The sequence below is a fragment of the Grampus griseus genome, assembly GCF_964374135.1.
Source record: "Grampus griseus genome assembly, chromosome: 2".
NCBI lineage: Eukaryota > Metazoa > Chordata > Mammalia > Artiodactyla > Delphinidae > Grampus > Grampus griseus.
Genome location: NC_139018.1, coordinates 118,859,081 through 118,875,420, shown reverse-complemented (window position 1 = coordinate 118,875,420; position 16,340 = coordinate 118,859,081). Strand labels below are relative to the sequence as shown.

The following is a 16,340-nucleotide window of genomic DNA, read 5'->3' as shown; positions in this document are numbered from 1 at the left end:
AATATCCTTTAACTGTTCTCACCAAACTTACATTAGCGGTGTGTCATGTAATACAGTAGAAAGAAGGTTAGGTTGGGATTTTGGAGACCTGAATTTGAATCCCAGTTCTATTGGTAACAGGCTGTGAGACTTTTGGCAAATACCCACCCTATACATCTCTCATTCTTCTCCTTTTTTGAGTTCCGTTGTCCTCATTTGTAAAACAAGGAGAACTGGACTAGACTGGATACTATGAAGGCCTCCTCTCTGTTTCTGATATACTCTGTGTCAATAAGCTATATAGCCTACTAGACACAGAGTTCACATTATTGATGAAGAAAAGGGTAGGGTGTCCTTGACATGCTGAGCAAGTGCCACATAGTGAGGAAAGGAGAAACAAGACGCAAGTGGCATCAGGAAGAGCAATATTACCAGTAGAGTTGAAGGATTTCTGCTCCCTGTAATTAACTATTAAGTCCATGTTCTGGCTCCTTGGTACAAAGAAAACAATGTGGTGAATGGCCAATTCCAGGCCTTTGCTACTGTAATGAAAATGAAATAGGCACCTGCATGGCTCTGCACACGACTCAGTGAAAAATGATCCCCTTGCTGTAAGGTTGCACTTATATTTTCTTTGTTTGTACACAGGGCTTTCTTGTCACATTCTGAAGTGCTCACCAACAGTCTCTTTGATCCAACAGTACCATATCAATTATTTAAGGTTTGTACATCACTTTTCAATTAACAGTTTCCTTGGCTCCAGAAAATATATACACACAATTTATAAGAGTATTCTTTAAATATTCCATGAGGAACAGGTTACTATGAATTAAAAATAAGAATGCTAATAAAATATGTAATGCCTTTTAAAGTGCAATGAAACATCAAGAAATTATAAATCTTTTAATTAAATGCTTCTTCAGTGTATCTTACCCAGGTGACAATATTAAACATGTATAAAATTAAAGTCACAAAAATGTTACTTTATCTCATTTGTCAACTCAATAAGGTGAGGACACATCAATTTAGGTTATAGGAAGGGATGTCCTGGTCAGGGACTCAGGAGACTAGCATCCAGGTCACGGTTCTATCACTAGGTAGTTGTATGATCTCTTTGCCACATCTCAATTTACTAATCTGTAATATGGACTATTTAGAATTTGTTCAACATTAAAAGTCTATCAATCTATTTTCACAGCACTCAGTAATACCTGTACTGGTCTTTTTTTATGGTAATAAACACGTAACATAAATTTACCGTCTTAACAATTTTAAGTATACATTACAGTCTAATTAACTATATGCACATGGTTGTAAAACAGATCTCTAGAACTTTTTCATCTTGCATGACTGAAACTCAATACCCACTGAACAGTAACTTCTCACTTCCCCTCACCCCAGCTCCTGGAAATCACCATTTGACTTTCAGTTTAATGAGTCTGACTACTTTAGATATCTCACATAAGTGAAATCATGCAGTATTTGCCGCTCTGTGACTGGCTTATTTCATAAGGTTCATCCATGTTGTAGCATACGTCAGGATTTCCTTCTTTTTTTGGTGAACCAATATTCCGGTGTATGTACATACATTTTCTTTATCCACTCATTTGTCAATGGACATTTAGGTTATCTCCCCCTCTTAGTTACTATGAATAATGCTACAGTGAAAAAAAATAAAATAATGCTACAGTGAACATGAGAGTGCAAGTATCTATTTGAGATTCTAATTTCAGTTCTTTTTGGGTAAATACCAAGAAGTAATCCCATATGGTAGTTCTAGTTTTAATTTCTTGAGGAACTGCTGTTACTGTTTTCCAAAGCAGCTGCACCATTTTACATTTCCACCAGCAGTGCACAAAGGTTCCAATTTCTCCAAATTCTTGCCAATACTTGTTACGTTCTGTGTTTTTGATTTTTGGATATTATGTATTTTGGATATTAACCCTTCATCAGATATATATGTTTCAAATATTTTCTCCCACTCTGAAGTTTGCCTTTTCATTTTGCTGATTGTTTCATTTGCTGTACAGAAGCCGTTTAGTTTGATGTAGTGCCACTTGTTTATTTTTGCTTTTGTTGTACTTTTGGCATCATATCCCCCCCCAAAAATCCTTGCCAGGACCAATGTCAAGGAGCTTTCTCTTCATGTTTTCTTTTACGAGATTATGGTTTCAGGTCTTACATTAAAGTTTTAAGTCCATTTGGAGTTAATTTTTGTGTATTGTGTAATTTTTGTGTATGGTCCCCACCTTTTTGGTACCAGGGACCAGTTTTGTGGAAGACAGTTTTTCCAAGGACTGGGGTGCAGGGGCAGTGTGTGTGTGATGGCTCAGACGGTAATGCGAGCGATGGGGAGTTGCAGATGAAGCTTTTCTCGCTTGCCCGCCATTCACCTCCTGCTGTGTGGCCTGGTTCCAGGGGTTGGGGACCTGTTGTGTAAGATAAGGGTCCAATCTCATTCTTTTGCATGTGGATATCCACCATTTCCCAACAGCATTTACTGAAGATTACCCAACAGCATTTATTGAAAAGACCACCTTTTCCTTTGTGTATTTTTGATGGTTTGTCAAATGTTAGTTGACTGTATATTTGTGGGTTTACTTCTGAGCTCTCTATTCTGTTCCATTGGTCTATGTGTCTGTTTTTATGTCAGTTTGCTTTAATCTGAATTATTTCCTTCCCTCTGCTAACTCTGGGCTTAGTTTTTCTTTTTCTAGTTTCTTGAGGTATAAAGTTGTTTGTGTGAGATCTTTCTTCCTTTTTAATGCAGGCATTTATTGCTATGAACTTCCCTCTTAGCACTGCCTTTAAGCATCTCATAAGTTTTTGTATATTTTGTCTCAAAGATACTATCTAATTTCTCTTTTAATTTCATTCTTTGATTCACTGGTTTTTTCATGAATTTGTTTAATTTCCACATATTTGTAAATTTTCCAGTTTTCCTTCTGCTATTAATTTCTATTTTCAATCCATTGTGGTCAGAAAATATACTTGGTATGGTATCAGTCATCTTAAATTTGTTGATGTGTTTTGTGACCTAACATGTGACCTATCCTGAAGAATGTTCCATGTGTGCTTGAGAAAAATGTGTATTCTGCTGCTGGTGGGTGGAATATTTTGTATATGTGTATTAGGTCCATTCAGCATATAGTGTTGTTCAAATCCTCTGTTTACTTAATGATTTTCTTTCTAGATGTTTATCCATTATTGAAAGTGGGGTATTGAAATCTCTTACTTTTACTGTGTTACTGTCATCTTCTTCCTTCAGTTCTTTTCAATGGTTGCTTCTTATATTTGAGTGCTCTGACGGGTGCATATGCATATATATTTACAATTGTTTTACCTTCCTGAAAAATTGACCTTTTATTACTATATGATGTCATTCTTTATCTCTTCTGAGAGTTTTTGACTTCAAGTCTATTTTGTCTGATATAGGTATGGCCACCTCTGCTCTTGTTTGGTTACCATTTGCATGGATTATCTTTGTCACTTCTTTCACTTTCAGCTTACGTGTGTCCTTAAATTTAAAGTGAGTCTGTTGTTGACAAATGAGTTTGATCCATTCAGCCACTGTACGTCTTTTTACTGGAGAGTTTAATCTATTTACATTTAAAGTAATTATTGATAGAGAAGGAACTACTATTGCCATTTTGTTAATTATTTTCTGTCTTGTAGTTATTTTGTCCCTCATTCCTCTCCTGCTGTCTTGCTTTGTATTGCTGATTTTTTTTTTTTTGTAGTAACATGCTTTGATTCCTTTCTCATTTTCTTTTTTTTTTCTTTTCTTTTTTTTTTTTTTAACATCTTTATTGGGGTATAATTGCTTTACAATGGTGTGTTAGTTTCTGCTTTATAACAAAGTGAATCAGTTATACATATACATATGTTCCCATATCTCTTCCCTCTTGCGTCTCCCTCCCTCCCACCCTCCCTATCCCACCCCTCCAGGCTGTCACAAAGCACCAAGCCAATATCCCTGTGCCATGCGGCTGCTTCCCACTAGCTATCTACCTTACTACGTTTGTTAGTGTGTATATGTCCATGACTCTCTCTTTTGAGTATCTTCTATAGGCATTTTCTTTGTGGTTGCCACTGGGTTTACATAAAACATCTTATAGTTATAATAATCTATTTCAAGCTGATAACAACATCAATCACATACAAATATGCTACACTTTTACTTCTCTCCCCCAATATTTTATGTTACTGATGTCACAAAATACATATTTTATATCATGTATCCATTAACATACTTTTATAGTTATAGTTATTTCTACACTTTTGTCTTTTAATTTCTATAACAGAATTAACAGTGATTTAACCACCCTCCCATTACAGTATTACAGCATTCAGTATTTGTCTACATATTTACATTTACCACTAAGCTTTATACTTTCATATGCTTTCATGTTTTCATGTTTCATGTTGCTATTTAGTGTCTTTTTGTTCTCAATTGAAGGACTCCTTTTAGAATTTCTTGTAAAGCAGGTCCAGTAGTGGTGATGAATTCCCTTAGCTTTTATTTATCTGGGAAAGTTTTTATTTTTCCTTCATTTTTGAAGGATAGTTTTGCTGGATATAGTGTTCTTGGTTGGCCTTTTTTTCTTTCAGCATTTTGATTATAACCTCCCACTCCCTTCTGGCCTGTGGTGTTCCTGGTGAGAAATCCACTGATTGTTTTATGAGAGTTCCCTTGCATGTGACACATTGCTTTCCTTTTGCTGCATTGGAAATTCTGTCTTTGACTTTTGATAAGTTGATTATAATGTGTCTCTGTGAGATTCTTTGGGTTCATCAAAGTTAGGATCTGTTGGAATTCTTGAATTTGGATTCCCTTTCCTTCACTAGATTGGGAAATTTTAGGCCATTATTTATTTAAATAAGCTTTCTGCCCCATTCTCTCTTTCTCTCTCCTTTTGGGACTACCATAATACATACATTGGCCTACTTTACAGTACAGCATAAGTCCCTTAGGCTTTTTTCATTCTTTTTTCTTTTTATTCCTAACTGGATAATTTCAAATGACCTATCTTTTAGTTCGATGATTCTTTCTTCTGTTTGATCAATGCTGATCTTGAATTCCTCTGATTTTTTCAGTTCAATCATTTTGTTCTTCAGCTCCAAAACTTCTCTTTGGTTCTTTTTATATTTTCTACCTCTTTGTTATTTTCATTTTGTTCATACATCATTTTCTTGAGTTCATAGAACATCCTTATGATGATTATTTTGAATTTTTTGTCAGGTAATTCATATACCTGTTTCTTTAGGGCTGGTTTTGAAGATTTATCTTGTTCTTTGTAGGGGCCATGTTTCCCTTTTTCTTTGTGTGTCTTGTAACTTTGTGTTGGGATCTGCACATTTGAAAAAACAGGCATGACTTTTAGACTGTACATACTGGCTTTGTAAAGGGGAAGACACCAATCACCTTGACTAGGGAATCAGGCATTCTCTGACACTTCTGTAGGGGATGGGACTTCTCTGGGCCTGCCTGAGCAATTCCTCAATTAGAAAGGCTTGCTGGTTTCTGTTTCAGGAGATCATAATCTCTTGCTCCCTCTGGTGTCTGCCTGCAGCACTGCAAGTTCTCTGGTTCTCAGAAGCAAGTTGCCTTGCTCTCTCTTGTTCTCAGGGCCTGCCAGGCATCCAAAGTATGCCAGTTTCCTGTCAGTGCCATAAGTCAGGTGAGACAGATACAAGTCCCCTGGCAGCCCTCCAAAAAGACAGAATGCAGGACTCACACTCAACTCCCCTCCCTCCTAGAGGGGAGAACCCATGGCCTGGGGTATTATCTTCCAGTGTGGAGCTGTGCCAACTTGAGAGAGGGGCGATCATGAGTAAAGCAAAACAGTTCTTCTTACCCACATCAATGTGGCTGTTCTTGGCTTTGAGATCATCTGGGGTATTGCAATATCTTAACTGCTTACCAGAGTTCTCACAATGGTATTTTGGTCTGTATATAGTTGTTAAGTATCTCTGTGGGGAATGAGAACTGGGGCTTCCTATTTTGTCAGTTTGCTCTTTTTCACTGGTCTTTCTATTGCCTTCTAATGTGCATGTCTGGTCTCCTCAAGGAGACATTTTGAAGGTAGAGGCCTACTTTTCTATGCACTGAAATGATTTAGGTACAGAGAAGATTCTTAACAATTACTTATTGAATGAAATCTGCTTTAACATATTTTAAAGTTTTCATACTTTTTGGAAGATAATACATCTCTGTTAGCCTTCATCCTAGATCATGCCTGTCTAAATGTACTGTTTTTACAGGGCTCCAAATAAATTCCTCAAGACCTTATCTTAAAAATCCTACTTTGAATCTGCGCTGCAAGAAAAAGCACATACTTTTACAGTGCCACATATGCTAATTTAGCTTTTGTAAAAATCATAATCCAGAACTGTAGAATTTCCATCCTTCCTCAAGGCATGGGCAAATACAATTTCTTCCCGAAAGCCTCTCCAATGCTCCAATTAGAACTCATTCATTCATTCATCAAATATTTAACAGGCACCTCTTATGTGCCAGGCACTCTTTTAGGCTGTGTGGGCTACTCTGTAGCTCTGATTATGTTACAGAACTTCTCATAGCTTTTCTTTAATGTTAATGTATGTAAGTTGTTCCTTCTTCAACTGTGGGCTTCTAGAGGGAAGGAACTGTGTCCAATTCACCTCTGTAACCCTGGAATCTGTACAATGCTTTGCACATAATTGAGATGAAATACAAGAGTGCTAAAACAAACTCCAAACAGCTAGATTGGGGGAAAATAAAGTCTTCAAAACCACCTCAGTTTGCTGAAGAACCAGAAAGGCTGAAGTGCACTATAATCAGGTGTCATATAAATTCCACCAGATCTCAATTAATTAGCTTCTTTTATGCTTCTTTCTAATCCTTCTGGAAAATGTGTTGATGACTATTTTCTATCCTTTACTTAAAGGGTACTAACAAGTTAGTGATCCATATTTCAGTTACATGTATATCAAAACAAGTCAGCAATAAAAATGGAAACGCACTCAAGTGATTTCCAGAAAAATAAAAATCACCATCACTAGCCACCACCACCCTCCACTTTCCCAACTTAGAAAACATACCCTCCTCTCACATACTCTATCACAGCGGTATTAGAATTGACAGCTAGAGAATGAAAAGCCAAAAGGAACAGCAGAAACCAGAAAGTGCCACATATAGGGGGGATGAAATGTGTTTGACAAACTAATGTCCCAGGATCCCAGTTCTAAACTGAACAAGATAAACATAGAATGTGGTGAAATCCACTGGTTGGGAGATTAAAAGCTTTCTGAGTGTCAAGAAACCTTGAGGTCACAAGTAAGGGAATATTATTCAAAGAAAACTGGGGATTTCAAAATACAGGGAGAGGATCAAGCTACTTGTACAAGCTCCTGGCACATAGTAGGCACTTAGTAATTGAAAGTTATTATGAGAAGCTAAGGTCTAGCTCAAATGTCCCTCCTTTGTGATGTCTTGGGCAGAGGCTACTGAGCTCCTTCCTCTGTGCTCCATTATACTCTGTACAGGTTTCCAACACACTGTTTTTATATGCAGTTTACGTGTCTATTCCCACTCCTATGCAGGAATTTCCTGGATGATTGGGATCATGTCTTATGCTTCTCTGGAACTGGAAATAGTAGGCGCTTACAATCATTAAGTGAGAGAATAAACAAACTACCTCATACAATAAGAAAAGGTTTCGATCAGAAAAGAATGAACAGCTAGGATGGAAGATCTTGTCTATAAGTCTTCTTGCTCATTCCTTCACATTTCAAATGTCTCTTTTGTTACTTGTTCTGTTCAAAGTACATTTACGTATCTTCTTCCATTAGCAATATAGAATAGGTTTCACAGAGTAAATTCTTCCAGATGATGCAGCATGCAACAGTGGGAGAGCATGGGGTTTGGTTTTATAGTTTTTGCTTCTTATTTTGAAATAATTTTAAATTGGTAATGGAAGAATATAAATTATATACTTTGTACAGGACAAGTAACAAAAGAGAATGGCTTTTAAATGTGAAAGAATATGCAAGAAGACTTAAAAACAGGATATGATGCAAGAATAGTAGAGTTCCCTTCAGCCAGTACCCCTACTGTTAACACCTTACAAAACCATAGTATAATTACCGAAAGCAAGAAGTGAGCCAATAAAATTAACTATTCTATAGACCTTATTTGAACGTTCAGTTTTCTCACTAACGTCCTTTTTCTGGTCTAGGATCCCACATTACATCTAACTGTCAGATCTCCTTAGTTTCCTCCAGTCTGTGACAGTTCTCCAACCTTTCCTTTTCTTTCATGACACTGACACTTTTAAAAAGTACATGTCAATTTTTGTGTAGAATGTCCCTTAATTTGGGTTTGACAGACCTAGGTTGGACACTTGACTCCGTGACTTACTATCTATGTAGCCCTGGGCAAACCAACCTCTCTGGGACTCAAGTTTCCTCATCTGTAAAATGATATAATAATACTGACTTTCTGTTTTAAAAGTTAAATGAAGCAATATATATTAAAATACCTGGAATATAATAAGGCCATACCACAAATGCTAAGTCTTTTCTCCTTGCCCCTGCCTTTCAACTATTTCTGATAGAATTTTGCTAAATGTGTAACCCGTATTTCAATGCCTTCTTTTATAGATAAAACCACATATAACTTAGCCCTCAAGTGATGACTCAGTGTCATCACTATAAATAGCCATTATTGCACTGTGTAACAGTTCTAGGTCTGTGTTTTTTGTTCTCTCTCACTGCAGTCCCTTCTCATTGTCAGTATACCTACGTGTAAGGGCCTCATCATTTCCTTTCTGATTTTCAGCTTGAAACATATGGAGTTCCATTTATTTACTTATATATTCATCAAAGACATACTGAAGCTACTGTGTCAGGCCCTGTGTTAGGATCTTGGAGAAGGTGATAAATTACCTCCTGTCCTCCTTGATTTTATGGCTAGCTGGGGAAATGGACAAGTAAACAGTTAATTACAATTCAATGTGGTTAATTCTATGAATGACATAATGCAGAGGAGCATATAAGAAGAACACCTAACCTGGACTTGGGGAAAGAGTCAGGTTGGGGAAGGTTTCATAAAGAAGGTGCCATTATGTCTCAGTAAAGGTCTGCAGAATGTGTAGAAATTAACCAGATGGAGAAGGAAAGAGAGCAAAAGGCACACAGTTTAGGATGAGCTATTAGAAATACATGCTGAGTAAAAGTAGATCGGTTCTGAAAAATAAATCTCCTGTGTTATAAACTTGCAGCTTGAGAGCGATTTTGTGCCAATACCTCAGGAGCTCAGAAACTTGACCAAGAAAATTCTGGCCCCAGGGCTGTGTTCTGGAGACTGCAGTTGACAGGCCTAAACCTTTGGATATTATGCTGAGCTTACCTCTTTCAACATCTGTGAACCGAAGTAAAATGTAAGGCTACAATTGGCTGCTTGTTCCCATTTCAAACGTATAACAGGTTTGCCCCTTTCTGACAGAGGAGTTTCTTGCTTCAAAAAAATATATCAATGGTCATCAAAAAGTCCTTTTTAAACTGACCCTTTTAACTGAGCTGGTAAGATAGGTTTTGAGACTTTCCCAGCTGTCTTCCCTTCTACAGCGCTCATTCCTACGGCCTCAGAGGTTTGCCTTTGAGCTTAACTGATTCCAAAGCCCTAGTATGACCATGTAAATTTATGATATCAGCAAGTGCTACAAGTATATTACCCATCAAATACTGGAAATTAGGAGAATGCAATATAAGATTTTCAAATTAAGAGGTTTTTCTGCCAGTTCCTATTTTACTCTCCCAATCATCTTCACTTTTTTTTTTCCCCCCAATCTGGAGAGTAAATAAGCTTTTAGTTTTCCCCACAGGGGATATTTCTCAAATCTTAGCTGCTTCTAACTCAAAGCAATAATATTACATACCGTCAACTGGTGTATGAGGAGGTCCATTAAGAAGGTAATCTTGTTACTAAACAGAACATCAGTGCAGTTTTCTGAACAGTTATTGCAGGTGAGGTTGTAAACATTGATTGCATTGCAGAGAGACCTAACAGAAGGAGAAAAACACCACTTATAAAACTCGTGCAGCTCTTCTCTAAACAATTTAAAATACATAAAATGAATGGTATAAAAGCAACAGGCATGGGATAGAAGTCACTCTAAAAAAAAAACAAGCCAAATATTACTAGGTACAAGGTCCATCAGCTAGATATAAAAGCTTGTAATTTTTATCCACAGCCCAGTGTTCATTAGTAACTAATTCTTGCCTCTTATTAATTTCTTAGTTGCAGCAGCAGGCAATGGAAATGTACTTACCAGTCTACTGACAAGGTCTTAATAATCTAAGATTAGATATTACCCAGGAATTTTGGGATCTAGAATTCTTTGAATAATACCCAGAAAAAAAGGTCTGCCAAAGCTCCTGTTGCTAGATCTCCTGGTTGACAAGGGCAGATGATGGAAGAAGGGAGCACACATAAGGAGAAACTAGAGGCTTTCCCTGTGAGACAAGAACTGCAGAGTTCTGGGGAGTGAGCACCACACCTGCTCAGAGATTGAGCAGGGGAGGACCTAGAGAGTAAAACAGTCTAAGGTCAAACCCATCAAAGAAATGTTTTTTTTTTTTCTTAAGGATTAAAAAATTATATGCCACTGTTCAAAGAAGCATTTGGAGCAATACTCAATGGGTATTCTTCTGAGTGCTTTGAAAACTGTGATTAACCTGCATTGCCTGAGTGATCAATGTTGATTCCTGCCTGTCTGACTAAATCTCCTGCTTAAGTCCTATGTATAAGTGTTTCGATTTAGTCCCTTACAACCAACCCTCTAGAACAACAATTCTTTTTTTTTTTTTTTTTTTTTTTTTTTTTTTTTTTTGCGGTACGCAGGCCTCTCACTGCTGTGGTGGCCTCTCCCGTTGCGGAGCACAGGCTCCGGACGCGCAGGCTCAGCGGCCATGGCTCACGAGCCCAGCCGCTCCGCATGTGGGATCCTCCCAGACCGGGGCACGAACCCGTGTCCCCTGCATCGGCAGGCGGACTCTCAACCACTGCGCCACCAGGGAAGCCCCTAGAACAACAATTCTTAAAGTGTGAACCATGGACCAGTAACATCAATATCACGTGGGAACTTTTAGAAATGCAAATTCTCAGGTTCCACCCCAGATTACTAAATACTAGAAACTTTGGGGGTAGAGTCCAGCAATTTGTGTTTTAACAAATTTCACAGGTAATTCTGATGCATCTTCAAGTCAGAGGACCACTGTTCTGGAATAGGGGCTCTAGAGTTTGACAGAGCACTAGCATCACCTGTATATCTTCAAAGATATATACTTGCCTGAGTTCCTCCCCTGGAGATGCTAGTTGGGGAATGGGAGGGCTCTAGACATCTGCATGTTTCAAACGTTCTATGAGCAATTCTGATGTATAGCTAGAGTTGAAAAGTACAGGTCTAAGAACCAACAAGTGAGTATTCATTCATTCAACAAATATCTAAGTGCCTATGATTTTCCAGGCTCTGTGCTAGGTGGACAAGACAGACAAGCTCTCTGTCCTCATGGAGCTGATGCTCTAGTAGGAGAAAGACGGTGAAGACAGCCCCTCTTGTACTTGTAATCATCTGTTTGTCTGATATAGTTGTATCTTGCTTCACATAATTGATAGGTTCCTGAAAACTGAGCATTAGAATACACTGGTTAAGAGTAGAGGTACTGGAATAAGACACTAGGTTAGAAACCCAGTTGTGCCATTTGAGGTTTTAGCAAGTTAGTCATTTAATATCTTAGCATCCATTTTCTTACCTATAAAACTGAGATAATAATACCTAAGCTTCACATGGTTATCATGAGAATTAAATGAAGTAACATGTAAAATATTATACTTAGGACAGTGCCTGGCACATGCTTAAATACTTAATAATGATAGACTTCGTTAGGGTTATTAATCTTATTATTCTTGTTAAGAATAATGCACAAATAAAACATTAAAAAATCCAAAGTGTGCTATAGAAGCTATTATTTCCAGGATAATAAAGCACGGCGTGTCCCAAATTTTTTCATGGCATACTGGCATAAACAACGAAAGAGGGCTTCCCTGGTGGCGCAGTGGTTGGGAGTCCGCCTGCTGATGCAGGGGACGCGGGTTTGTGCCCCGGTCCGGGAGGATCCCACGTGCCGTGGAGCGGCTGGTCACGTGAGCCGTGGCCGCTGGGCCTGCGCGTCTGGAGCCTGTGCTCCGCGGTGGGAGGGGCCACGGCGGTGAGAGGCCCGCGTACCGCAAAACAAACAAACAAACAAACAACGAAAGGACTCTAAGTTGAAGGGAGCCAGGAGGAGGCTCAGCTCTGGCCTGACTTAATCCCTGAGGATTGTACAGGAAAATGTGGCCTACATGTAACTCATTTAGGACACATTGGTTGGAGGCACTACCTAACAAATTCTCCACAAATGCAAATCAACATTATTTCAGTTATTAGGTAACATATTTAGATTTTTCAAGAGGACTTTTCTTTTTAATTTAAAAAATAACATGTATTTGTGATTATAAAAATAATTTTAGATAACTGTCATAACTTTGGGAAAGAGAAGCACAAATAAACAGTAAAAAACTATCAAGAGACGATTGGTATTTGTACTTCCAGTCTTCTCTTCTTACAAATATTCACTTAGTTAATATGTGTACAATGAATATTTCTCCATGACATTTAATATTCTTCTATAGGGACTTCCCTGGCGGTCCAGTGGTTAAGACTTTGCCTTCCAATGCGGGGGGTGAGCGGTTCGATCCCTGGACAGGGAGCTAAGATCCCACATGCCTTGGGGCCAAAAAACCAAAACATAAAACAGAAGCACTATTGTAATAGATTGAATAAAGACTTTAAAAATGGTCCACATCAAAAAAAATCTTAAAAAAAATTCTTCTATAACACTGTTCTTCAATTTTTTAAGAAAAAGCAGCAGAATGCTTTCTTACTCAGAAGCTTAAAAGCTAACAAAATCTTTTTCAGAAGCTTAAACCAAAGAACAGATAAAATCAGACCTCTTCTGACTGAAGCAGAAGTGGGGGACCCAGGACCCTACTTTGTTCTCCTCTCAAAGAGCCTTGAAGGGTTCCTCAGAGGCCTGGGGACACCTACGGGTGTGTTCCCTTGGAGTACAGTAAAAACTATTGAGCTTCAATACAAATAAAATTTAACTTGGTAACTTTTTGAATAGGAATGATGACCTTAGTACAACACACACAAAAAGGCATGGTGAAAAGTATCTCCCTCTTACTTATTTCCCTCAGCCACTCAGTTCCCTACCTTAGAAATCACCATGGTTACTAGTCTACATATCCTTCCAGAAGTAGTCTGTGCATATGCAAGAGTTGTTCCCTCCCACACAAATGGTATCATACAAGATTTGGAGGGTGAAGTGAGCCAAGGCCATCTTCCCGTGCCATTGGTTGTCCTTATCAAGCAAGGTTTGGAAAAGTGAGGTTTTCCTGCAGTAATATTCAGGTTCCATTTCCCGAATTCTGTGTGTCAAGAACCAGTGGGATAACTTGTACTACTTGATTTGATTTCCTAACCTCTGATCTGCAGCCTTAAGTACCCATTCTGTGGTTTCCCGGTTGTGAGAGAAAGTTGTGTGTGGCATTAGCTTATTTCCTTCCTAACTTGTGTTTGGCCTCAAAGGGAGTAGTGCCCCCAGTGGATATGTCTGGTATTGTTTTGGAGTCAACAACAAAAGGTCTACAACTTTTTCCAACAGTTTTGTAAACATCCAATTTCTTATTTTAAATTCCTTTTCTGATTAAAATACTTACATTGAGAAATATTATAGATTTTAAAAGATGGAACAGTGTCATCCAATGGATATAAAATTTTACTTCAATCAATCCCTTACTATTGTGCCCAATTTTCAATGTTATAAACAACACTGTTTTAATATTCAGAGTTCTTAGTTATATGCCACAGGAAGTAAGCTCTGGTTGACTTAAATATTAAGGAAATTAACTGACAGGATATTGGGTATATCATAGGATTTAGAAAACACAGGCATAGAAGTTACCCTGCCCGGACCAATATCCAAATCACATACCATGAAATTGATCTGCTAAAAAAAACACTGGGCACCATATGCCACAGCTTGAACTCACACTATGATTTTGGACACCAGATGCAGCTGCCTCCAATTGTCAAAAGAATAGAGTTTGGGATGTCCTTGCTTCTTACTTCATTAGCCTCAGAGTAAAAGTCTGGAGTGGGTATGTTGGGTTGTGAAGCCTAGGTCACAAGTTTATATACTAGACACAAAGAATACTGGGAAGCAAATACCTGGCATTCTCATGCTCTATAGCGGGAGGGCCACATTATATGCTTGGGAGCTCCAGAAACATAGGATGTGCTCAATAGCACAACTCATGTTCACAATAGCTGTACTGAACAAATCCTTCTGCTTCCTTAGGATGAATTTTCAGCAATGATAATTTGAGTCAAAGGATATGAACATTTAAGATTTTTGAGACACTGCAAAATTCAAATTGCCTGCCAGAAAAAAATATTTTGAACCAATTTATACTCCCAGAAAAAGAGTTTCTCCATGTTTTTACCAACATCAGATACTTTCATTATAAACAACTGTTACTGATCTGACAGCTAAAAATGGAATTTTTTTTTGCTGTACGTGGGCCTCTCACTGTTGTAGCCTCTCCCGTTGAGGAGCACAGGCTCTGGACGTACAGGCTCAGCGGCCATGGCTCACGGGCCCAGCCGCTCCGCAGCATGTGGGATCCTCCCAGACCGGGGCATGAACCCGTGTCCCCTGCATCAGCAGGCGGATTCTCAACCACTGCGCCACCAGGGAAGCCCTAAAAATGGAATTTTTAAAGGTTGCATTTCTTTTATTACTAGTGTGATCAAAGACTTTTTCATGTGCTTATTGCCAATGTATATTTATATTTTCTTGAATTATCACTGTGAACCTTTTACCCATTTTTCTATTGGGGGGGGGTCTCTCTTTTTCTTATTGATTTATAAGGCTCTTTACCAATAATAAAGACATTAACCTTTTATCATCATATGTAGCAAAATAACTTTTCCAGTCTGTTGCTTATCTAAATTTTTTGTTTTTTGTCATAAAGAATGTTTTCATTTTTATTTGATAAAATCTGTCAAACGTTCCCTTTAGTACACCTGGGTATTGTGTAAAACTTAGAAGGACCTTCCCACTTCAAGATTATAAAAACATTCTTTTAAATTTGCTTCTGGCATTTTCATAGATTTTTATATTTAAATGCAAGCTATGAAATTGATTGTGGGATAAGGTATAAGGTGAGTAGCCACTTATCTTTTTGTTAATTATTCTTATCCTCTATTTTAAAATTTTTATTGGAGGTTTTTATCTTTTTCTTAGTGATTTATAAGGATTCTCTCAATATAAATATAAAAAAGGGTTAATATATGTTGTTAATATATTTTCCAGTTTACCTACAGCCATTAATTTTGCTTGTTATTTTGAAGGCATTTTTTATGTACTGAAGCTAAACAATTTTAGGCAGTCAAATAATTCTTTCTTTGTGATTTATTTTTTTCTTCCTTTCCTTTTATCCTTTAAAAGGTTATTCTTCACTATAAGATGAGGTAACTACATGTCTTTGTCTAGCCATTTGTATTTATTTTTCTTTAATCATCACTGTGTGTGGTAATTTTATGGTTTTATAATTTACTATCAAATCATTTAAAATTTATTTTGGGGTGTGGCATGAGGCAGAAGCCTAAATTCCACCCCCCGCCCCAGAGATTACTCAATAATTCACCTTTTCTCTACTGGTTTGAAATGCCACCGTAACTATAACTATATATATAGGATATATTCCCTGGTTTCCTAGTCTAGTTGCTAATATTGTTCAGCATTGTGCCAATATCACATTGTTTTGTGTATTGCAGCTTTACAGTGGGACTAACATATGTAACTATAGATCCCTCAAGGCTTAAAAAAAATGAGGGTACTATATTTAGAACGACACGTGGAATTATAGTTCTATAATTGTATCCTCTTTTCCCTTTGGTTTTGATCTATAAATTTTATGGTCTTGATTTCTTTTTTCTGTCTTATTCAATTAAATCCCTACAACTTGTCTAAAATCTTTTGTGGAATATTGTAAGGCATAAATAAACAAATACATGAAAAAGCAAACAGCACATGGTAGGGGACTTTGTCCTAAAGCCCTCTGTGCTTTAAAGAAACTGCATTTACTAGTAAAGTATGGAATATGCATCTGTATAATCTTATGCTCACAAAACTCTCCAAAGAAACTTCCACAAAGAAACTACTTTCTGATGAGAAAAAAGCGGGGCGGGGTGGGGGGGCAGTAACCAAAA

General features: G+C 37.6%; 1 protein-coding gene across 3 annotated transcripts in view; it reads right to left on the bottom strand.

Annotated features, from left to right (window-relative positions):
- SCAPER (S-phase cyclin A associated protein in the ER) overlaps positions 1–16,340 on the bottom strand; it is a 495,909-nt gene that overhangs the window by 122,948 nt on the left and 356,621 nt on the right. For all 3 annotated transcript variants that reach the window (XM_082647309.1, XM_082647310.1, XM_082647311.1), the window contains exon 25: positions 9,900–10,023. In XM_082647309.1, coding sequence (XP_082503435.1) covers positions 9,900–10,023 — 124 coding nt within the window. The remainder of the gene's footprint in view (positions 1–9,899; positions 10,024–16,340) is intronic.